The following is a 19483-nucleotide window of genomic DNA, read 5'->3' as shown; positions in this document are numbered from 1 at the left end:
GAGAGGAGGGAGGGGAGAGGAGGGAGGGGAGAGGAGGGAGGGGAGAGGAGGGAGGGGAGAGGAGGGAGGGGAGAGGAGGGGGGGAGAGGAGGGAGGGGAGAGGAGGGAGGGGAGAGGAGGGAGGGGAGAGGAGGGAGGGGAGAGGAGGGAGGGGAGAGGAGGGAGGGGAGCGGAGAGAGAGAGAGAGAGGAGGGAGGGGAGCGAGGGGAGGGAGAGAGGAGGGAGGGGTGCAGGGAGAGAGGGAGAGGGGAGGGAGCGGAGAGAGAGAGAGGGGAGGGAGCGGAGAGAGAGAGAGGGAGCGGAGAGAGAGAGAGGAGAGGGAGCGGAGAGAGAGAGAGAGAGAGGGGAGGGAGCGGAGAGAGAGAGAGAGAGAGAGGGGAGGGAGCGGAGAGAGAGAGAGAGAGAGGGGAGGGAGCGGAGAGAGAGGAGAGAGAGAGAGGGGAGGGAGCGGAGAGAGAGAGAGAGAGAGAGAGGGGAGGGAGCGGAGAGAGAGAGAGAGGGGAGGGAGCGGAGAGAGAGAGAGAGGGGAGGGAGCGGAGAGAGAGAGAGAGGGAAGGGAGCGGAGAGAGAGAGAGGGGAGGGAGCGGAGAGAGAGAGAGGGGAGGGAGCGGAGAGAGAGAGAGGGGAGGGAGCGGAGAGAGAGAGAGGGGAGGGAGCGGAGAGAGAGAGAGGGGAGGGAGCGGAGAGAGAGAGAGGGGAGGGAGCGGAGAGAGAGAGAGGGGAGGGAGCGGAGAGAGAGAGAGGGGAGGGAGCGGAGAGAGAGAGAGGGGAGGGAGCGGAGAGAGAGAGAGGGGAGGGAGCGGGAGAGAGAGAGAGGGGAGGGAGCGGAGAGAGAGAGAGGGGAGGGAGCGGAGAGAGGGAGAGAGAGAGGGGAGGGAGCGGAGAGAGGGAGAGAGAGAGGGGAGGGAGCGGAGAGAGGGAGAGAGAGAGGGGAGGGAGCGGAGAGAGGGAGAGAGAGAGGGGAGGGAGCGGAGAGAGGGAGAGAGAGAGGGGAGGGAGCGGAGAGAGAGAGGGGAGGGAGCGGAGAGAGAGAGAGAGAGAGAGAGAGGGGAGGGAGCGGAGAGAGAGAGAGAGAGAGAGAGAGAGAGGGAGGGAGCGGAGAGAGCGGAGAGAGAGAGAGAGAGGGGGGAGGGAGCGGAGAGAGAGAGAGAGGAGGGGAGGGGAGCGGAGAGAGAGAGAGGGGGGCGAGCGGAGAGAGAGAGGAGGGAGGGGAGCAGAGAGAGAGAGGGAGAGGAGGGAGGGGAGCAGAGAGAGGGAGAGGAGAGAGGGGAGCAGGGAGAGGAGAGAGGGGAGCAGGGAGAGGAGGGAGGGGAGCAGAGAGAGAGAGAGGAGGGAGGGGAGTGGAGGGAGGGGAGCGGAGAGGAGGGAGGGGAGCGGAGAGAGAGAGAGGAGGGGAGGGAGGAGAGAGAGAGAGAGGAGGGAGGGAGGAGAGAGAGGAGGTAGGGAGGGGAGCGGAGAGAGAGAGAGGAGGGGAGCGGGGAGGGAGGGGAGCGGGGAGAGAGAGAGGAGGGAGGGAGGGGTGCGGGGAGGGAGGGGAACGGTGAGAGAGAGAGGAGGGAGGGGAGCGGGGAGAGAGAGGAGGGAGGGAGGGGAGCGGAGAGGGAGGGAGGGAGAGAGAGGAGGGAGGGAGGGAGGGGAGCGGAGAGGGAGGGAGGGAGGGGAGCGGAGAGAGAGAGGAGGGAGGGGAGCGGAGAGAGAGAGGAGGGAGGGGAGCGGAGGGAGAGAGGAGGGAGGGGAGCGGAGGGAGGGGAGCGGAGGGAGGGGAGCGGAGGGAGGGGAGCGGAGGGAGGGGAGCGGAGGGAGGGGAGCGGAGGGAGGGGAGCGGAGGGAGGGGAGCGGAGGGAGGGGAGCGGAGGGAGGGGAGCGGAGGGAGGGGAGCGGAGGGAGGGGAGCGGAGGGAGGGGAGCGGAGGGAGGGGAGCGGAGGGAGGGGAGCGGAGGGAGGGGAGCGGAGGGAGGGGAGCGGAGGGAGGGGAGCGGAGGGAGAGAGGAGGGAGGGAGAGCGGAGAGAGGGAGGGGAGCGGAGAGAGAGGGGGGAGCGGAGAGGGGAGGGGAGGGGAGGAGAGGAGAGGGGGTGGGGAGGGGAGAGAGAGGGGAGGGTGGGAGGGGGGAGAGAGAGGCGGGGCAGGGGGCGAGCGAGATGCGGGGCGGGGGGGAGATGGTGGAACGGGAGGTCGAGTGAGTGGGGCAGGGGTGAGGCCGATGGAGAAGGGTGCAGAGAGATGGGGGCCGGAGGGGAGTGGGAGAGAGAGAGAGAGGGAGAGGATGGGGGGGGGGGGGGGGAGAGAGAGAGAGGGAGAGGATGGGGGGGGGGGGAGAGAGAGGGAGAGGATGGGGGGGGGGGTGGAGAGAGAGAGGGAGAGGATGGGGGGGGTGGAGAGAGAGAGGGAGAGGATGGGGGGGGTGGAGAGAGAGAGGGAGAGGATGGGGGGGGTGGAGAGAGGGAGGGAGAGGATTGGGGGGGGAGAGAGGGAGGGAGAGGTTGGGGGGGGGGGAGAGAGGGAGGGAGAGGATGGGGGGGGGTAGAGGGAGGGAGAGGATGGGGGGCGGAGAGAGAGGGAGAGGATGGGGTGAGAGGGAGGGAGGGAGAGGATGGGGCTGGGGTGAGAGGGAGGGAGAGGATGGAGGGGGGGGAGGGAGAGGATCGGGGTGGGGGGAGAGAGAGGGAGAGGATGGGGGGGAGAGAGAGAGAGAGGGAGAGGATGGGGGGGGGAGAGAGAGAGAGGGAGAGGATGGGGGGGGGGGAGAGGGAGGGAGAGGATGGGGGGGGGGGGGGAGAGAGGGAGAGGATGGGGGGTGAGAGGGAGAGGATTGGGGGGAGAGAGAGAGGGAGAGGATGGGGGGGGGGTGAGAGGGAGGGAGAGGACGACGGGGGGGTGAGAGAGAGGGAGAGGATGGGGGGGGGGTAGAGGGAGAGAGGGAGAGGATGGGGGGGGGGGAGAGAGGGAGAGGATGGGGGGTGAGAGGGAGAGGATTGGGGGGGAGAGAGAGAGGGAGAGGATGGGGGGGGGGGGGAGAGAGAGGGAGAGGATGGGGGGGGGAGAGAGGGAGAGGATGGGGGGGGGGGGAGAGGATGGGGGGGGGAGAGAGAGAGGGAGAGGATGGGGGGAGAGGGAGGGAGGGAGGGAGAGGATCGGGGGGGGGGGGGGGATGAGGGAGAGGATGGGTGGGGGGAGAGGGTGGGAGAGGATCGGGGGGGGGTGGAGAGAGGGAGAGGATGGGGGGGGAGAGAGAAAGAGGGAGAGGATGGGGGGGAGAGGGAGAGGGAGAGGATGGGGGGGGAGAGAGAGAGGGAGAGGATGGGGGGGGAGAGAGAGGGAGAGGATGGGGGGGGAGAGAGAGGGAGAGGATGGGGGGGGAGAGAGAGGGAGGGAGAGGATGGGGGGGGAGAGAGAGGGAGGGAGAGGATGGGGGGGGGGGGGGAGAGGGAGGGAGAGGATGGGGGGGGGGGGGGAGAGGGAGGGAGAGGATGGGGGGGGGGAGAGGGAGGGAGAGGATGGGGGGGGAGAGAGAGAGGGAGAGGATGGGGGGGAGAGAGAGAGGGAGAGGATGGGGGGGAGAGAGGGAGAGGATGGGGGGGGAGAGAGAGAGGGAGAGGATGGGGGGGGAGAGAGGGAGAGGATGGGGGGGGAGAGAGGGAGAGGATCAGGGGGGGAGAGGATGGGGGGGGGGGAAGAGAGAGGGAGAGGGGGGAAGAGAGAGGGAGAGGGTGGGGGGGAGAGTGAGTGAAGGGGAGAGGGGTGGGGGAGGGGGAGAGGAAGGAAGAGAGAGAAAGCGGGGAGGTGGAGGGAGAGAGCGGGGCGGGGGGAAGAGAGATGGAGAATGGGAGGGGGGAGAGAGAGTGAGAGAAAGCGGCGAGGGAGAGAAAGCAGAGAGGGAGAGACGGGGGGAAAGGAGAATGGGGGGTGGAGGGGGGAAAGAGGGCAGAGAGAGGAGGGAGAGAGTGTGAGAGCGGGGGGGGGGAAGAGCGATAGAGAATGGGAGAGAGAGGAGGAGAAGCAGTGAGTGGGGAGAGGGAGAGAGAGAGGAGGAGAGTGGGGGGAGAGAGGGAGAGGGAGAGGTGTTGTGGGGGTGGGGGGGGAGAATGAGAGAGAGAGACACGACAGGAGCCTTGGAGAGAGAGGGAAGGGAGCCATGTGTTCCCCCATGTGTCTCCCCCCCCCTTAAAATATGGGATTAAGTGATAAGTTTTCAGATCATGGTCTGAGTGTCTAAGGCTGTTTTTTTTAACAAAAGCATATGGGATCCTGGGCTTTATTAATAGAGGCACAGAGTACAAAAGCAAGGAAGTTATGTTAAACCGTTATAAAACACTGGTTAGGCCTCAGCTGGAGTATTGTGTCCAATTCTGGGCACCGCACTTTAGGAAGGATGTCACGGCCTTGGAGAGGGTGCAGAGGAGATTCACTCGAATGGTACCAGGGATGAGGGACTTCAGTTATGTGGAGAGACTGGAGAAGCTGGGGTTGTTCTCCTTCGAGCAGAGAAGAATGAGAGGATATTTAATAGAGATGTTCAAAATCATGAACGGTTTTAATAAATAAGGAGAATTGTTTCCAGTGCGGAAGGGTCAGTAACCAGAGGGCACAGATTCAAGCTGATCGGCAAAAGAGCCAGAGACGACATGAGGAAACATTTTTTATGCAGCGAGTAGTTCTGATCTGGAATGCACTGTCTGAAAGGGCGGTGGAAGCAGATTCAATAATAACTTTCAAAAAGGAATTAGATAAATACTTGAAGGGAAAGCAATTACAGAGCTATAGGGGAAAGAGCAGGGGAGTGGGACTAATTAGACAGCTCTTTCAAAGAGCCTGCACAGGCATGAAGGGCTGAATGGCCTCCTCCTGTGCTGAAAGATTCTATGAGTGTCAGAATGCTGCCTTATCTGCACTTTTCTCCTGCAGCCTCGACAGGGCTCTCAGATGACCAGAAGGAGTTCCAGAAAGTGGCCTTTGGTTTTGCTTTGAATGAAATGGCTCCACATATGGCAGAGTGGGACCAGCAGGTAAAGTGACATCATGCTAATCACCACCTGCATCATTGCACAGGAACAGGTTGTTACTGACTGCAGCCACTTGCAATGGTTGGGAGTTAGCACACTGGTAGCATAGTGGTTATGTTACTGGACTAGTAATCCAGAGGCCTCGATTAATAATCCAGAATCATGAGTTCAAATCCCACCACGGCAGCTGGGGAATTTAAATTCGATTAATTAAATAAAATCTGGACTATGAAAAAACTAGTATCAGTAATGATGGCCATGAAACTGCCGGATTGTCGTAAAAACCCATCTGGTTCATTAATGTCCTTTAGGGAAGGAAACCTGCCGTCCTTACCCGGTCTGACCCACAATGTGGCCAAGCAAGCCACTCAGTTGTACAACCTCGCTACAGAAAGTCATAACTAGAATAAAACCGGATGGACCAGGAGGGAGTGGACCAGGGAGTCCTCAACATTGACTCCGGACCCCATGAAACCTCATGGCATCAGGTCAAACATGGGCAAGGAAACCTCCTGCTGATTACCACCTACCGTCCTCCCTCAGCTGATGAATCAGTCCTCCTCCATGTTGAGCACCATGTGGGTAGCAAGGGCACAGAATGTACTCTGGGTGGGGGACTTCAATGTCCATCACCAAGAGTGGCTCGGTAGCACCACTACTGGCCGAGTCCAGAAGGACGTAGCTGCCAGACTGGGCCTGCGGCAGGTGGTGAGCGAACCAACACAAGGGAAAAACCTACTTGACCTCATCCTCACCAATCTACCTGTCGCAGATGCATCTGTCCATGACGGTATTGGTAGGCGTGACCACCGCACAGTCCTTGTGGAGACGAAGTCCCGTCTTCACACTGAGGACACCATCCAACGTGTTGTGTGGCACTACCACCGTGCTAAATGGGATAGATTCAGAACAGATCTAGCAGCTCAAAACTGGGCATCCATGAGGCACTGTGGGCCATCAGCAGCAGCAGAATTGTATTCCAGCACAATCTGTAACCTCATGGCCCGGCATATTCCTCACTCTACCATTACCAACAAGTCAGGGGATCAACCCTGCTTCAATGCGGAGTGTAGAAGAGCATGACAGGAGCAGCACCAGGAGTACCTAAAAATGAGGCCCAACCTGGTGAAGCTACAACACAGGACTACATGCATGCTAAACAGCGGAAGCAACATGCTATAGACAAGAGCTAAGCGATTCCACAACCAATGGATCAGATCAAAGCTCTGCAGTCCTGCCATATCCAGTCATGAATGGTGGTGGACAATTAAACAACTAATGGGAGTAGGAGGCTCCATGAACATCCCCATCCTCAATGATGGCAGAGCCCAGCATGTGAGTGCAAAAGACAAGGCTGAAGCGTTTGCAACCATCTTCAGCCAGAAGTGCCAAGTGGATGATCCATCTCGGCCCCCTCCCGATATCCCCACCATCACAGAAGCCAGTCTTCAGCCAATTCGATTCACTCCACGTGATATCAAGAAACAGCTGAGTGCACTGGATATAGCAAAGGCTATGGGTCCCGACAACATCCCGGCTGTAGTGTTGAAGACTTGTGCTCCAGTACTAGCCGCGCCTCTAGCCAAGCTGTTCCAGTACAGCTACAACACTGGTATCTACCTGACAAAGTGGAAAATTGCCCAGGTATACCCTGTCCACAAAAAGCAGGACAAATCCAATTTGGCCAATTACCGCCCCATCAGTCTCCTCTCAATCATCAGCAAAGTGATGGAAGGTGTCGTCGACAGTGCTATCAAGCGGCACTTACTCACCAATAACCTGCTCACTGATGCTCAGTTTGGGTTCCGCCAGGACCACTCGGCTCCAGACCTCATTACAGCCTTGGTCCAAACATGGACAAATGAGCTGAATTCCAGAGGTGAGGTGAGAGTGACTGCCCTTGACATCAAGGCAACATTTGACCGAGTGTGACACCAAGGAGCCTGAGTAAAATTGAAGTCACTGGGAATCGGGGAAAACTCTCCAGTGGCTGGAGTCATACCTAGCACAAAGGAAGATGGTAGTGGTTGTTGGAGGCCAATCATCTCAGCCCCAGGAGATTGCTGCAGAAGTTCCTCAGGGCAGTGTCCTAGGCCCAACCATCTTCAGCTGCTTCATCAATGACCTTCCCTCCACCATAAGGTCAGAAATGGGGATGTTCACTGATGATTGCACAGTGTTCAGTTCCATTCGCAACCCCTCAGATAATGAAGCAGTCCGTGCCCGCATGCAGCAAGACCTGGACAACATCCAGGCTTGGGCTGATAAGTGGCAAGTAACATTCGTGCCAGATAAGTGCCAGGCAATGACCATCTCCAACAAGAGAGAACCCAACCACCTGCCTGTGATATTCAACGGCATTACCATCGCCGAATCCCCCACTATCAACATCCTGGGGGTCATCATTGACCAGAAACTTAACTGGACCAGCCATATAAATACTGTGGTTACAAGAGCAGGTCAGAGGCTGGGTATTCTGCGGCGAGTGACTCACCTCTGGACTCCCCAAAGCCTTTCCACCATCTACAAGGCACAAGTGAGGAGTGTGATAGAAAACTCTCCACTTGCTTGGATGAGTGCAGCTCCAACAACACTCAAGAAGCTCGACACCCTCCAGGACAAAGCAGCCCGCTTGATTGGCACCCCATCCACCACCCTAAACATTCACTCCCTTCACCACCGGCGCACTGTGGCTGCAGTGTGTACCATCCACAGGATGCACTGCAGCAACTCGCCAAGGCTTCTTCGACAGCACCTCCCAAACCCACAACCTCGACCATCTAGAAGGACAAGGGCAGCAGGCACATGGGAACAACACCACCTGCACGTTCCCCTCCAAGTCACACACCATCCCGACTTGGAAATATATCAGCGTTCCTTCATCGTCGCTGGGTCAAAATCTTGGAACTCGCTTCCTAACAGCATTGTGGGAGAACCGTCACCACACGGACTGCAGCGGTTCAAGAAGGTGGCTCACCACCACCTTATCAAGGGCAATTAGGGATGGGCAATAAATGCCGGCCTCGCCAGCGACGCCCACATCCCATGAACGAATAGAAAAAAAAACTGTAGAACTGACAATCTGTGCTCTAACCTCAGACCTGGTTTACCTTTTAACCCCCATTAACAACAACAACTTGCATTTATATAGCGCCTTTAACGTAATGAAACGTTTCGAGGCATTTCACAGGAGCAATTATGAAACAAATTTTGACACTCAGCCACATGATGAGATAATAGGACAGGTTGGTCAAAGAGGTAGATTTTAAAGAGTGTCTGAAAGCAGGAGAGAGAGGCGGAGAGGTTTGGGGAGGGAATTCCAGAGCTTGGAAACCGATCATTTTGATCAACCATTACGGTGGTTCGGGCTCCTATCTCCAAGCTATAGACAGAAGTAAGCGATCACACAACCAACGGATCAGGTCGCACCTGTCATATCCAGTCCCAAATGGTGATGGACAATTAAGCAACTAATGGGGGGAGGAGGATCCATGAACATCCCCATCCCCATCCCCATCCTCAACAATGGCAGAGTCCAGCACATGAGTGGGGGCCTCAACTATTCACTCTATTTATTAATGACTTAGAAATCTCAATAGAGAGCCATATATCCAAGTTTGCTGATGACCCAAAGATTGGTGGCATAGTAAGTAGTGTAGACGGGAGCATAAAATCATAGAGAGACATTGATAGATTAAAGTGAGTGGAAAAAGCTGTGGCAGATGGATTTTAACGCAGGTAAGTGTGAGGTTTTGGACCAAAAAAGATAGGTCCGTGTATTTTTTAAATGGTGAAAAGCTAGGAACAGTGGAGGTCCAAAGAGATTTTGGGGTCCATGTAGCTCACTAAAATGTATTAGTAAGGTACAAAAAATAATCAAAAGGGCTAATGGAACATTAGTCTTTATATCTGGAGGGCTAGAATATAAAGGGGAGGAGGTTTTGCTACAGCGACACAAAGCTCTGGTTAGACCACATCTGGAGTACTGTGTACAGTTCTGGGCACCGCACCTTAGAAAGGAGATATTGGCCTTGGAAGGAGTGCAGTACGGATTCACCAGAATGTTACCAGGGCTCCAAGGGTTAGATTATGAGGAGAGATTACATAAACTAGGCTTGTATTCCCTGGATTATAGAAGGTTAAGGCGTGACTTAGAACCATAGAAAAAATACAGCACAGAAGGGGGCCATTCGGCCCATCGTGTCCGCGCCGGCTCGAAGAACAACCAGGTGCCCATTCTAATCCCACCTTCCAGCACCCGGTCCATAGCCCTGCAGCTTACAGCACTTTAGGTGCAGGTCCAGGTACTTTTTAAAAGAGTTGAGGGTCCCTGCCTCTACCACCAATTCGGGCAGCGAATTCCATACACCCACCACCCTCTGGATAAAAAAGTTTTTCCTCATGTCCCCTCTAATCCTTCCGCCAATCAGCTTAAATCTACGTCCTCTAGTTCTTGAACTCTCCGCTAGGGGAAACAGGTACTTCCTGTTTACTCTATCTGGGCCCCTCATAATTTTGTACATCTCAATCAAGTCTCCTCTCAGCCTCCTCTGCTCCAAGGAAAACAACCCCAGCCTATCCAATCTCTCCTCGTAGCTGCAATTTTCAAGCCCTGGCAACATTCTTGTAAATCTTCTCTGGACTCCAGAGCAATTACATCCTTCCTGTAATGTGGTGACCAGAACTGCGCACAATACTTCAGCTGTGGCCTTACCAGCATTTTATACAGTCCCATCATTACATCCCTGCTTTTGTATTCTATACCTCGGCTAATAACGGAGAGCATTCCGTATGCCTTCTTCACAACCTTAACTACCTGTACTGCCACCTTCAGGGACCTGTGCACATGCACTCCAAGGTCTCTCACTTCCTCTACCCCTCTCAATATATTCCCGTTTACTGCGTATTCCCTTTTACTGTTTGCCCTCCCTAAGTGCATTACCTCACACTTCTCCGGGTTGAACTCCATTTGCCACTTTTCTGCCCACTCCACCAACCCATTGATATCTTCTTGGAGTCTACAGCTATCCTCTTCACCATCAACTACACGGCCAATTTTTGTGTCGTCTGCAAATTTGCCAATCATGCCCCCTACATTCAAGTCCACATCATTAATATATACCACAAACAGCAAGGGACCCGACACTGAGCCCTGTGGCACACCACTGGAAACGGATTTCCATTCGCAAAGACATCCATCGACTTTTACCCTTTGTTTCCTGTTACTGAGCCATTTTTGGATCCAATTCACCACATTTCCCTGTATCCCATGGACTTTTACCTTTCTGACCAGTCTGCCATGTGGGACCTTGTCAAATGCCTTACTAAAATCCATGAAGACAACATCCACTGCACTACCCTCATCAATCCTCCTTGTCACTTCCTCAAAGAATTTAATCAGATTTGTAAGGCATGACCTTCCCTGAACAAATCCATGCTGACTATCCCTGATTAAACCATGCCTTTCCAAGTGACAGTTTATCCTATCTATCAGTATTGATTCTAATAGTTTGCCCACCACTGAGGTAAGACTGACCGGCCTATAATTGTTCGGCCTTTCCCTCTTACCCTTTTTAAACAATGGTACTACGTTTGCAGTCTTCCAGTCCTCCGGTACCTCCCCTGTATCTAGTGAGGATTGGAAAATGATCCTCAGAGCATCCGCTATTTCCTCCCTGGCTTCCTTCAATAGCCTAGGAAACAATCCATCCAGCCCTGGTGACTTATCAACTTTCAAGGATTCCAGTCCCTCTAGTACTTCCTCTCTCGTTATGTTTACCTTATCCAATATTTCACACCTCTCCTCTTTAACTGCTACGTCCAGATCATCCCTTTCCTTTGTGAATACGGAGACAAAATATTCATTTAAAACCCTACCCACATGCTCTGCTTCTACACACAAGTTACCCCTATCATCCCTGATAGGTCCCACCTTTTCCTTAGCTATTCTCTTGTTCTTAATGTACTGATAAAACATCTTTGGGTTTTCTTTAATCTTACTAGCTAATATTTTTTCATGCCCTCTCTTTGCTTTCCTTATTTCCTTTTTTACGTCACCTCTGTACTTTCTATACTCCTCTAGGCTTTCTGCAGTATTTAGTTTTCTGTGACAGTCATAAGCTTTCTTTTTCTGCTTTATCTTGCCCCGTATACTTCTAGACAACCAGGGGGCTCTAAATTTGGCAGTGCCACCCTTTTACTTTGAGGGGACCCGTAGAATTTCACTTTTTAGTGCCTCCCACTGGCTTGCCACTGATTTCTCCTCAAGTAGTTGTGTCCAGTCCATTCTGCCAAATCACCTCTTAGTTCTGTAAAATTTGCCTTCCCCCAATTTAAAATGTTTACTCCTGATTTAACTCTGTCCTTTTCCACAATAATGCTAAAACTAACTGAATTGTGGTCACTATCCCCAATATGGTCGCCCACTGTCACTTCACCCACTTGCCCATCTTCATTTCCCAGGACTAAATCTAGAGTTGCATCCTCTCTTGTTGGGCTTGTCACGTGCTGGCTAAAAAAGTTCTGGACACCGATCAAGAATTTTGCGCCCTCTGTGCCCCTCACACTGTTTGAATCCCAGTTGATGTTAGGGTAGTTGAAGTCCCCTATTATTATTGCCCTCTTATTTTTGCACTCAGAAATTTGCCTACATATTTGTTCTTCTTGATATCACGTGGTGTGAATCGAATTGGCTGAAGTCTGGCATCTGTGATGGTCGGGACCTCGGGAGGAGGCCGAGAAGGATCACCACTCAGCACCTCATGCTGAAGATAGTTGCAAACATTTCAGCCTTGTCTTCTAAGAACACAGGGACAGGAGGAGGCCATTCAGCCCCTTGAGCCTGTTCCTCCATTCAATGAGATCATGGCTGATCTGTATCCTAACTCCATCCACCCGCCTTGGCTCCATATCTCTTAACACCCTAGCAAAAATCTATTGATCTCAGATTTAAAATTATTAATTAAGCTAGCATCTATTGCTACCACCCTTTGCGTGAAGAAGTCTCCCCCTTTCACTATTCGGGGGTCTATAGTACACTCCTAGTAGTGGGACTGCCCCTTTTTCATTTCTTAGCTCAACCCATATGGCCTCGATTGATGATCCATTTAGCATATCATCCCTTCTCACAACTGTAACTGATTCTTTAACCAATAATGCTACCCCCCTCTTTTTTTATCACCCACTCTATCCTGCCTGAAAACTCTATATCCAGGGATATTGAGCTGCCAATTATCCCCCTCTTTAAGCCAGGTCTCCGTTACAGCAATGATATCATGCTGCCGTGTATCTATCTGTGCCCTTAGCTCATCTGCTTTATTTGTAATACCCCTTGCATTGAATTAAAAACCCTTTAACCCTGTCAGTTCCTGTGCTGAACACTAACCTTTGCTTCTTTTGCCTTTCTGAGTCGCTAACTACGTCACTAACTGCTTTTCTGCTTCCCGCTTCCTGGTCTGAATTTGTCCTATCTGTACCTGCCCTTTGGTTCCCATCCCCCTGCCATACTAGTTTAAACCCTCCCCAACAGAACGAGCCAATGCCCCCTCGAGGATATTGGTCCCGGTTCTGCTTGGGTGCAACCCGTCCAGCTTGTACAGGTCCCGCATTTCCCAGAATCAGTCCCAATGCCTCATGAATTTAAACCCCTCCCTCCTACACCATCTCTCAAGCCATGCATTCATCTGGACTTGATTGAGGTTTTTAGGATTTTGAAAGGAATTGATAGGGTAGATAAAGAGAAACATGTTCCATTGGACAAGGGGACATATCCTTAAAATCAGAGCCAGGTTATTGAGGACAGAAGTTAGGAAACACTTCTTCACGCAAAGGGTGGTAGCAATAGATGCTAGCTTAATTAATAATTTTAAATCTGAGATCAATAGATTTTTGCTAGGGTGTTAAGAGATATGGAGCCAAGGTGGGTGGATGGAGTTAGGATACAGATCAGCCATGATCTCATTGAATGGAGGAACAGGCTCAAGGGGCTGAATGGCCTCCTCCTGTCCCTGTGTTCTTAGAAGACAAGGCTGAAACGTTTGCAACTATCTTCAGCATGAGGTGCTGAGTGGTGATCCTTCTCGGCCTCCTCCCGAGGTCCCGACCATCACAGATGCCAGACTTCAGCCAATTCGATTCACACCACGTGATATCAAGAAACATAGAATTTACAGCACAGAAACAGGCCATTTGGCCCAAATGGTCCATGCCAGTGTTCATGCTCCTCACAAGCCTCCTCCCACCACTCTTCATCCAACCCTATCAGCAAATCCTTCTATTCCTTTCTCACTCATGTACTTATTGAGCTTCCCCTTAAAACATCTATGCTATTTACCCCAACCACTCCTTGTGGTTGCAAGCATTCTCACCACTCTCTGGGTAAAGAAGTTTCTCCTGAGTTCCCTATTGGATTTATTAGTGACTATCTTATATTTATGAGTCTCCCCCACAAGTGGAAACGTCTTTTCCACGACTACCCTCTCAAACTCTTTCATAATCTTAAAGACCTCTATCAGGTCATTCCTCAGTCTTTTTTATAGAGAAAAGAACCCGAGCCTGTTCAGTCTTTCCTGGCAGGTATAACCTCTCAATTCTGGTATCACCCTTGTAAATCTTTTTTTGCACCTTTTCCAGTGCCTCTATATCCTTTTCAAAATATGGAGACAGAACTGTGCACAGTGCTCCAATTGTGGTCTAACCAAGGTTCTATACAACAACAACTTGCATTTATACAGCGCCTTTAATGTAGTAAAACATCCCAAGGCACTTCATAGGAGCGTTATCAAACAAATTTCACATTGAGCCATATAAGGAGATATTAGGACAGATGACCAAAAGCTTGGTCAAAGAGGTAGGTTTTAAGGAGCATCTTAAAGGAGGAGAGAGAGGTAGAGAGGTTCAGGGAAGGAATTCCAGAGCGTGGGCCTAGGCAGCTGAAGGCACGGCCGCCAATGGTGAAGCGATTAAAATCAGGGCTCCGCAAGAGGCCAGAATTGGAGGAGCGCAGAGATCTCGGAGGGTTGTAGGGCTGGAGGAGGTTACAGAGATAGGGAGGGGCGAGGCCATGGAGAGATTTGAAAACAAGGATGAGAATTTTAAAATCGAGGTGTTCCCGGACCGAGAGCCAATGTAGGTCAGCGAGCACAGTGGGTGATGGGTGAACGGGACTTGGCTAGTTTGTTCTTGTTTTTTAGTGGGAAAATATTTCTCCTGGACTTTCTTCATCTCCGTTTTAAATATTACCCACTGGTGTTCTATCTCTTTTTTTTCCAGGTCCCTAGTTCCATTCTCGTCCCCCCCCCCAACACAAAGTCAGCTTTTTTACAATTTATTACTTTGGCCTTTGTCTTATGTCCTTCTCAATCTTCATCCTAAACCTTATTATGTTGTGATTGCTATTGCCTCGATGTTTCCCTGCAATTACTTCTCTTATCTGTTCTAGTTCATTTCCCATCATTAAATCCAGCAGCGATTCCTCTCTAAACAAAAGCAAAATGCTACAGATGGTGGAAATCTGAAATAGAAAAAGAAAATGCTGGAAACACTCAGCATCTGTGGAGAGAGAAACAGTTAACGTTTCAGGTCGATGACCTTTCTTTCATCAAAGGTCTGACCTGCTGAGTGGAGTTTTGCAGCATTTTCTGTTTTTATTTTATTAGTGATTCCTCTCTGGTCGGGCTTCTTACTTACTGGATAAGAAAGGAGTCCTGTACACATTGTAAAAACTCCATTCCTTTTTCCTCTTTCTCTACCTCTTGACAGTTTATTTGGATATTCAAAATGATGAGGGCGAAACTGTTTCCACAGGCAAGGGGGTCTAAACAGAGGGCACATATTTAAAATAATTGGCAAAAAATGCCGGGGGGAGATGAGGAGACATATTTTTACTCAACCAGTTGTAATGATCTGGAATGCATTGTCTGAAAGGGCGGTGGAAGCAGATTCAATAGTAACTTTCAAAAGGGAATTGGATAAATACTTAAAAAGGAAAAAATTTGCAGGGCTACGGGGAAAGAGCAGGGGGGAGTGGGACTAATTGGAATGCTGTTTTAAAGAACCGGCACAGGCAGGATGGAGCGAATGGCCTCCTTCTGTGCTGTATGATTCTATGAATAACCTGCTTACCGGTGCTCAGTTTGGGTTCCACCAGGACCCCTCGGCTCCAGACCTTATGACTGCCTTGGTCCAAACATGGACACGAGCTGAATTCCAGAGTGACTGCCCTTGATATCAAGGCAGCATTTGACCGAGTGTGGCACCAAGGAGCCCTAGTAAAACTGAAGTCAGTCAGGATCAGGGGAAAACTCTCCAGTGGCTGGAGTCATGCCTGGCACAAAGGAAGATGGTAGTGGTCATTGGAGGCCAATCATCTCAGCCCCAGGACATTTGCTGCAGGAATTCCTCAAGGCAGTGTCCTCGGCCCAACCATCTTCAGCTGCTTCATCATAAGGTCAGAAGTGGGACTGTTCACTGATGATTGCACAGTGTTCAGCTCCATTCACAACCCCTCAGATAATGAAGCAGTCTGTGCCCGCATTCAGTAAGACCTGAACAACATCCAGGCTTGGGCTGATAAGTGGCAAGTAACATTTACGCCACACAAGTGCCAGGCAATGACCATCTCCAACAAGAGAGAGTTTAACCACCTCCCCATGACATTCAATGATATTACCATTGCCGAATCCCCCACCATCAACATCCTGGGGGTCACCACACACCAGAAACTCAACTGGACCAGCCACATAAATGCTGTAGCTACTAAAGCAGGTCAGAGGCTGGGTATTCTACAGCAAAATACTCACTTCCTGACTCCCCAAAGCCTTTCCACCATCTACAAGGCACAAGTCAGGAGTGTGACGGAATACTCTCCACTTGCCTGGATGAGTGCAGCTCCAACAACACAAGAAACTCGACACCATCCAGGAAGAAGTAGCCCGCTTGATTGGCAGCCCATCCACCTCCTTGAACATTTATTCCCTCCACCACTGGCGTACTGTGACTGCAGTGCATCCTGTCTGCAACAGACCTATGATCTCCACCACCACAAAGGACAAGGGCAGCAGGTGCATGTGAACACCATCACCTCTAAGTTCCCCTCCAAGTCATGCACCACCCCGACTTTGGGGAGTCCCTTCACCACACGGACTTCAGCGGTTTAAGAAGGCGGCCCACCACCACCTTCTGAAGAGCAGCTACGGATGGGCAATAAATGCTTGCCTTGGTAGCAACGCCCACATCCTGAAGAATGATTAAAAAATAAAATATGGAGTGGTGCAGATGGAACCCTTTTTACTGGATAGACAAGAACAAAGTCTAGGTTGACAGGTGGTGCTCTGGCCCGTTGAGTCCCTTTGGCACTCTAAAATTACATTTCCAAAAGACTGAACAGGATATTTGGTGCTTTCCTGCAGTGTGTCGACTTGAATTATTGTTAAGTTTTGGACTGTAATTGTTGATTAATTTTGTTGAGCCAGCAGTGATTATGTTGCCATTGCTATTCCTAATTTGTAATCGCACATTAACCACAGCCACTGGCATCACTTAGATATCTGTGACTTTCAAATTACAAATAGAACAAAGTCATCTCCCAAACTAAACGGGAAGAATTCTAACTGGGAATGATTTCATGCAATCCAATTTCATCTTGGAGGGAGACAGATAACTAATAACTTCCCCTCATCAATCTATCTTGTATATGGTGTCCAGCATCGCTCACTTAGCACTTCGGCCCCTCGAGCCTGCGCCGCCATTCACTAAGATCATGGCTGATCTTCGACCTCAACTCCACCTTCCCGCCCAATCCCCATATCCCATGATTCCCCTAGAGTCCAAAAATCTACCTATCTCAGCCTTGAATATATTCAACGACTGAGCATCCACAGCCCTCTGGGGTAAAGAATTCGAAAGATTCACAATCCTCTGAGTGACGAAATTCCTCCTCATCTCAGTCTTAAATGGCCGACCCCTTATTCTGAGACTATGCCCCCTAGTTCCAGACTCTCACTGGTATAACACTTCCTATAATGTTCCTCTAACACTTATTCACTTTTAATCATAGTCAAAGCTCGTTTAACTTCATACAGATTGACTCTGTGCTTGATTCCCAGCACTGGTCCAACTCCAGCTTACACTTTTCTCAATAGTAGCAGATCACAGAGGTGTTGTTAAAACAAACCACAAACAATTTAACAGCTCCAAGCTCGGTGAAAGCTAGAGAAGTTTAAACTTTTGTTTCTTAATAATGAGGATAATTTATATTTTCTACCAACCTTCTACCTGGCTGTCTCTTTTACAGCTGCACAGTAACCTTTGATTCTTCTCCCTCTCTCCAAGAATGCACCAGTCTCACAATGTCACTAACTTGTTAATTGATCTGTCAGTTAAACAAAGCCAAGATTCCACTGTGCGGTGGAATTGTAACTGTCCCCACCATTCATTTCAAGAATCCACAGCAATTGCATGTTGTAGTCTTAATGGGACACACACCTATTATTTGATGTTACACAGTATAATTATTTGCATTTGTCTTTGTCGAACAATGTGTCTCACAATCACTGTGAGCAGTGCCACAGGACGTTTTCTAGTAGTTAATGTCTGTGCCTGCAAGAATATTCCCATGTAATCACTACACCATCTCTATCTGTCACTAAACTCACACAATGTACTGCTTTCAAACCTTCAAATACATTTAGGATGCAGTAGAATGGGTCTGCACAGAAGCTACGTACATGTATTCCTTGATATACTTGCTGTATCATATACATGACATTGCCAATTTGAGAGTGTATTTTCTCACAGAATTTTCTTTGCTGAATTTTGTTGTGGGGTGATGATTCTATTATCATTACTGTCTTTTAATGTCTAACAGGAAATCTTCCCTGTGGAGACGATGAGGAAAGCGGCCCGACTCGGGTTTGGTGGGATTTATGTTCGCCCAGATGTCGGGGGATCAGGATTATCACGAGTGGACACTTCTATCATATTCGAAGCATTGTCGACAGGCTGTGCAAGTACCACCGCTTACATCAGCATTCATAAGTAAGTCGATATGGAAATGACACCCAGACCGCAAGAAAGCTACCTACAGCCCTTACAAAGTACCCAGAGCAACAGATCCTCTCCCTGTTCTATTATCATTCCTTCAGTTGTGTCCTTGGGCTATTGGTGACTGATCTCCAATAACCACGACCATCTTCCTTTGTTGACAGATATGACCCCCAACCACTGGAGAGTTTCTTGACTTCCATTGACCTCAGTTTTGCTAGATCCTTGATGCCATACTTGGTCGAATGCTGCCAAGGGCAGCTACTTTTGCCTCTCCCAGACCCTAGAAGGCTCTAGATAGAGAGAAACTGTTCCCATTGGCGGAGGGGTCAAGAACCTGAGGACAGAGATTTAAGGTAATTGGCAAAAGAACCAAAGGCGACATGAGGAAAAACTTTTTTATACAGTGAGTGGTTGTGATCTGGAATGAGCTGCCCGAGGGGGTGGTGGAGACAGATTCAGTCATGGTTTTCAAAAGGGAACTGGATAAATACTTGAAGAGAAAAAACTTTCAGGGCTACGGGGAAAGGGTGGGGGAGTGGGACTAGCTGGATTGCTCTTGCAGAGAGCCAGAATGGGCTCGATGGGCCGAATGGTCTCCTTCTGTGCTGTAACCATTCTATGTTTCTATTCTATTGCTCTGGCATTCAGCTCTTGCATCCATGTCTGGATCAAGGCTGTGACGAGCACTGGAGCCAAATGATCCTGGTGGGACCTCAACTGAGCGTCAGTGAGCAGTTGTTGGTAACATTGACTCCTTCCATCACTTTGATTCTTGGGAGGAGTCTGATCAAGTGATAATTTGTCAGGTTAGTTTTGACCTGCTTTTGTGAGTGGGATATACCTGGGCAATTTTCCACATTGTCAGTCTTTTTCAGGTGACAGCCTTGGCTCAGTTGGTAGCTCTCTTGCCTCTGAGTTTTTTTTTATTCATTCATGGGATGTGGGCGTCACTGGCGAGGCCGGCATTTATTGCCCATCCCTAATTGCCCTTGAGAAGGTGGTGGTGAGCCGCTTTCTTGAACCGCTGCAGTCGTGTGGTGACGGTTCTCCCACAATGCTGTTAGGAAGGGCCGATGCCGGGTGGTCCGTCCGGTTTTATTCTTATTATGACTTTTCGTAGCGAGATTTTACAACTGAGTGGCTTGCTTGGCCATTTCAGAGGGCAATTAAGAATCAACCACATTGCTGTGGGTCTGGAGTCACATATAGGCCAGACCGGGTAAGGACGGCAGGTTTCCTTCCCTAAAGGACATTAGTGAACCAGATGGGTTTTTACGACAATCCGATAGTTTCATGGCCACCTTCTGAGTCAGAAGGTTCAAGCCGCACTCCAGAGACCGAAGCACATAATCTTGTACTGAGGGTGTGCCGCACTGTCGGAGATGCCGCCATTCAGATGAGACGTTAAACCGAGGTCCTCTCAGTTGGATGTAAAAAA

General features: G+C 50.8%; 1 protein-coding gene across 1 annotated transcript in view; it reads left to right on the top strand.

Moving 5' to 3' along the window:
• The first annotated feature begins 4908 nt into the window (after positions 1-4908).
• The window catches only part of acad8 (acyl-CoA dehydrogenase family, member 8), an 85257-nt gene continuing 70682 nt past the window's right edge, over positions 4909-19483 (top strand). The window contains exons 1-2 of the mRNA XM_067971114.1: positions 4909-5004; positions 17867-18036. Of these exons, the coding sequence (XP_067827215.1) occupies positions 4972-5004; positions 17867-18036 (203 nt within the window). The 5' untranslated portion in view covers positions 4909-4971. The remainder of the gene's footprint in view (positions 5005-17866; positions 18037-19483) is intronic.

The sequence above is a fragment of the Heptranchias perlo genome, chromosome 33 (assembly GCF_035084215.1).
Source record: "Heptranchias perlo isolate sHepPer1 chromosome 33, sHepPer1.hap1, whole genome shotgun sequence".
Lineage (NCBI taxonomy): Eukaryota > Metazoa > Chordata > Chondrichthyes > Hexanchiformes > Hexanchidae > Heptranchias > Heptranchias perlo.
This window is presented reverse-complemented; position numbering and strand designations above follow the sequence as displayed.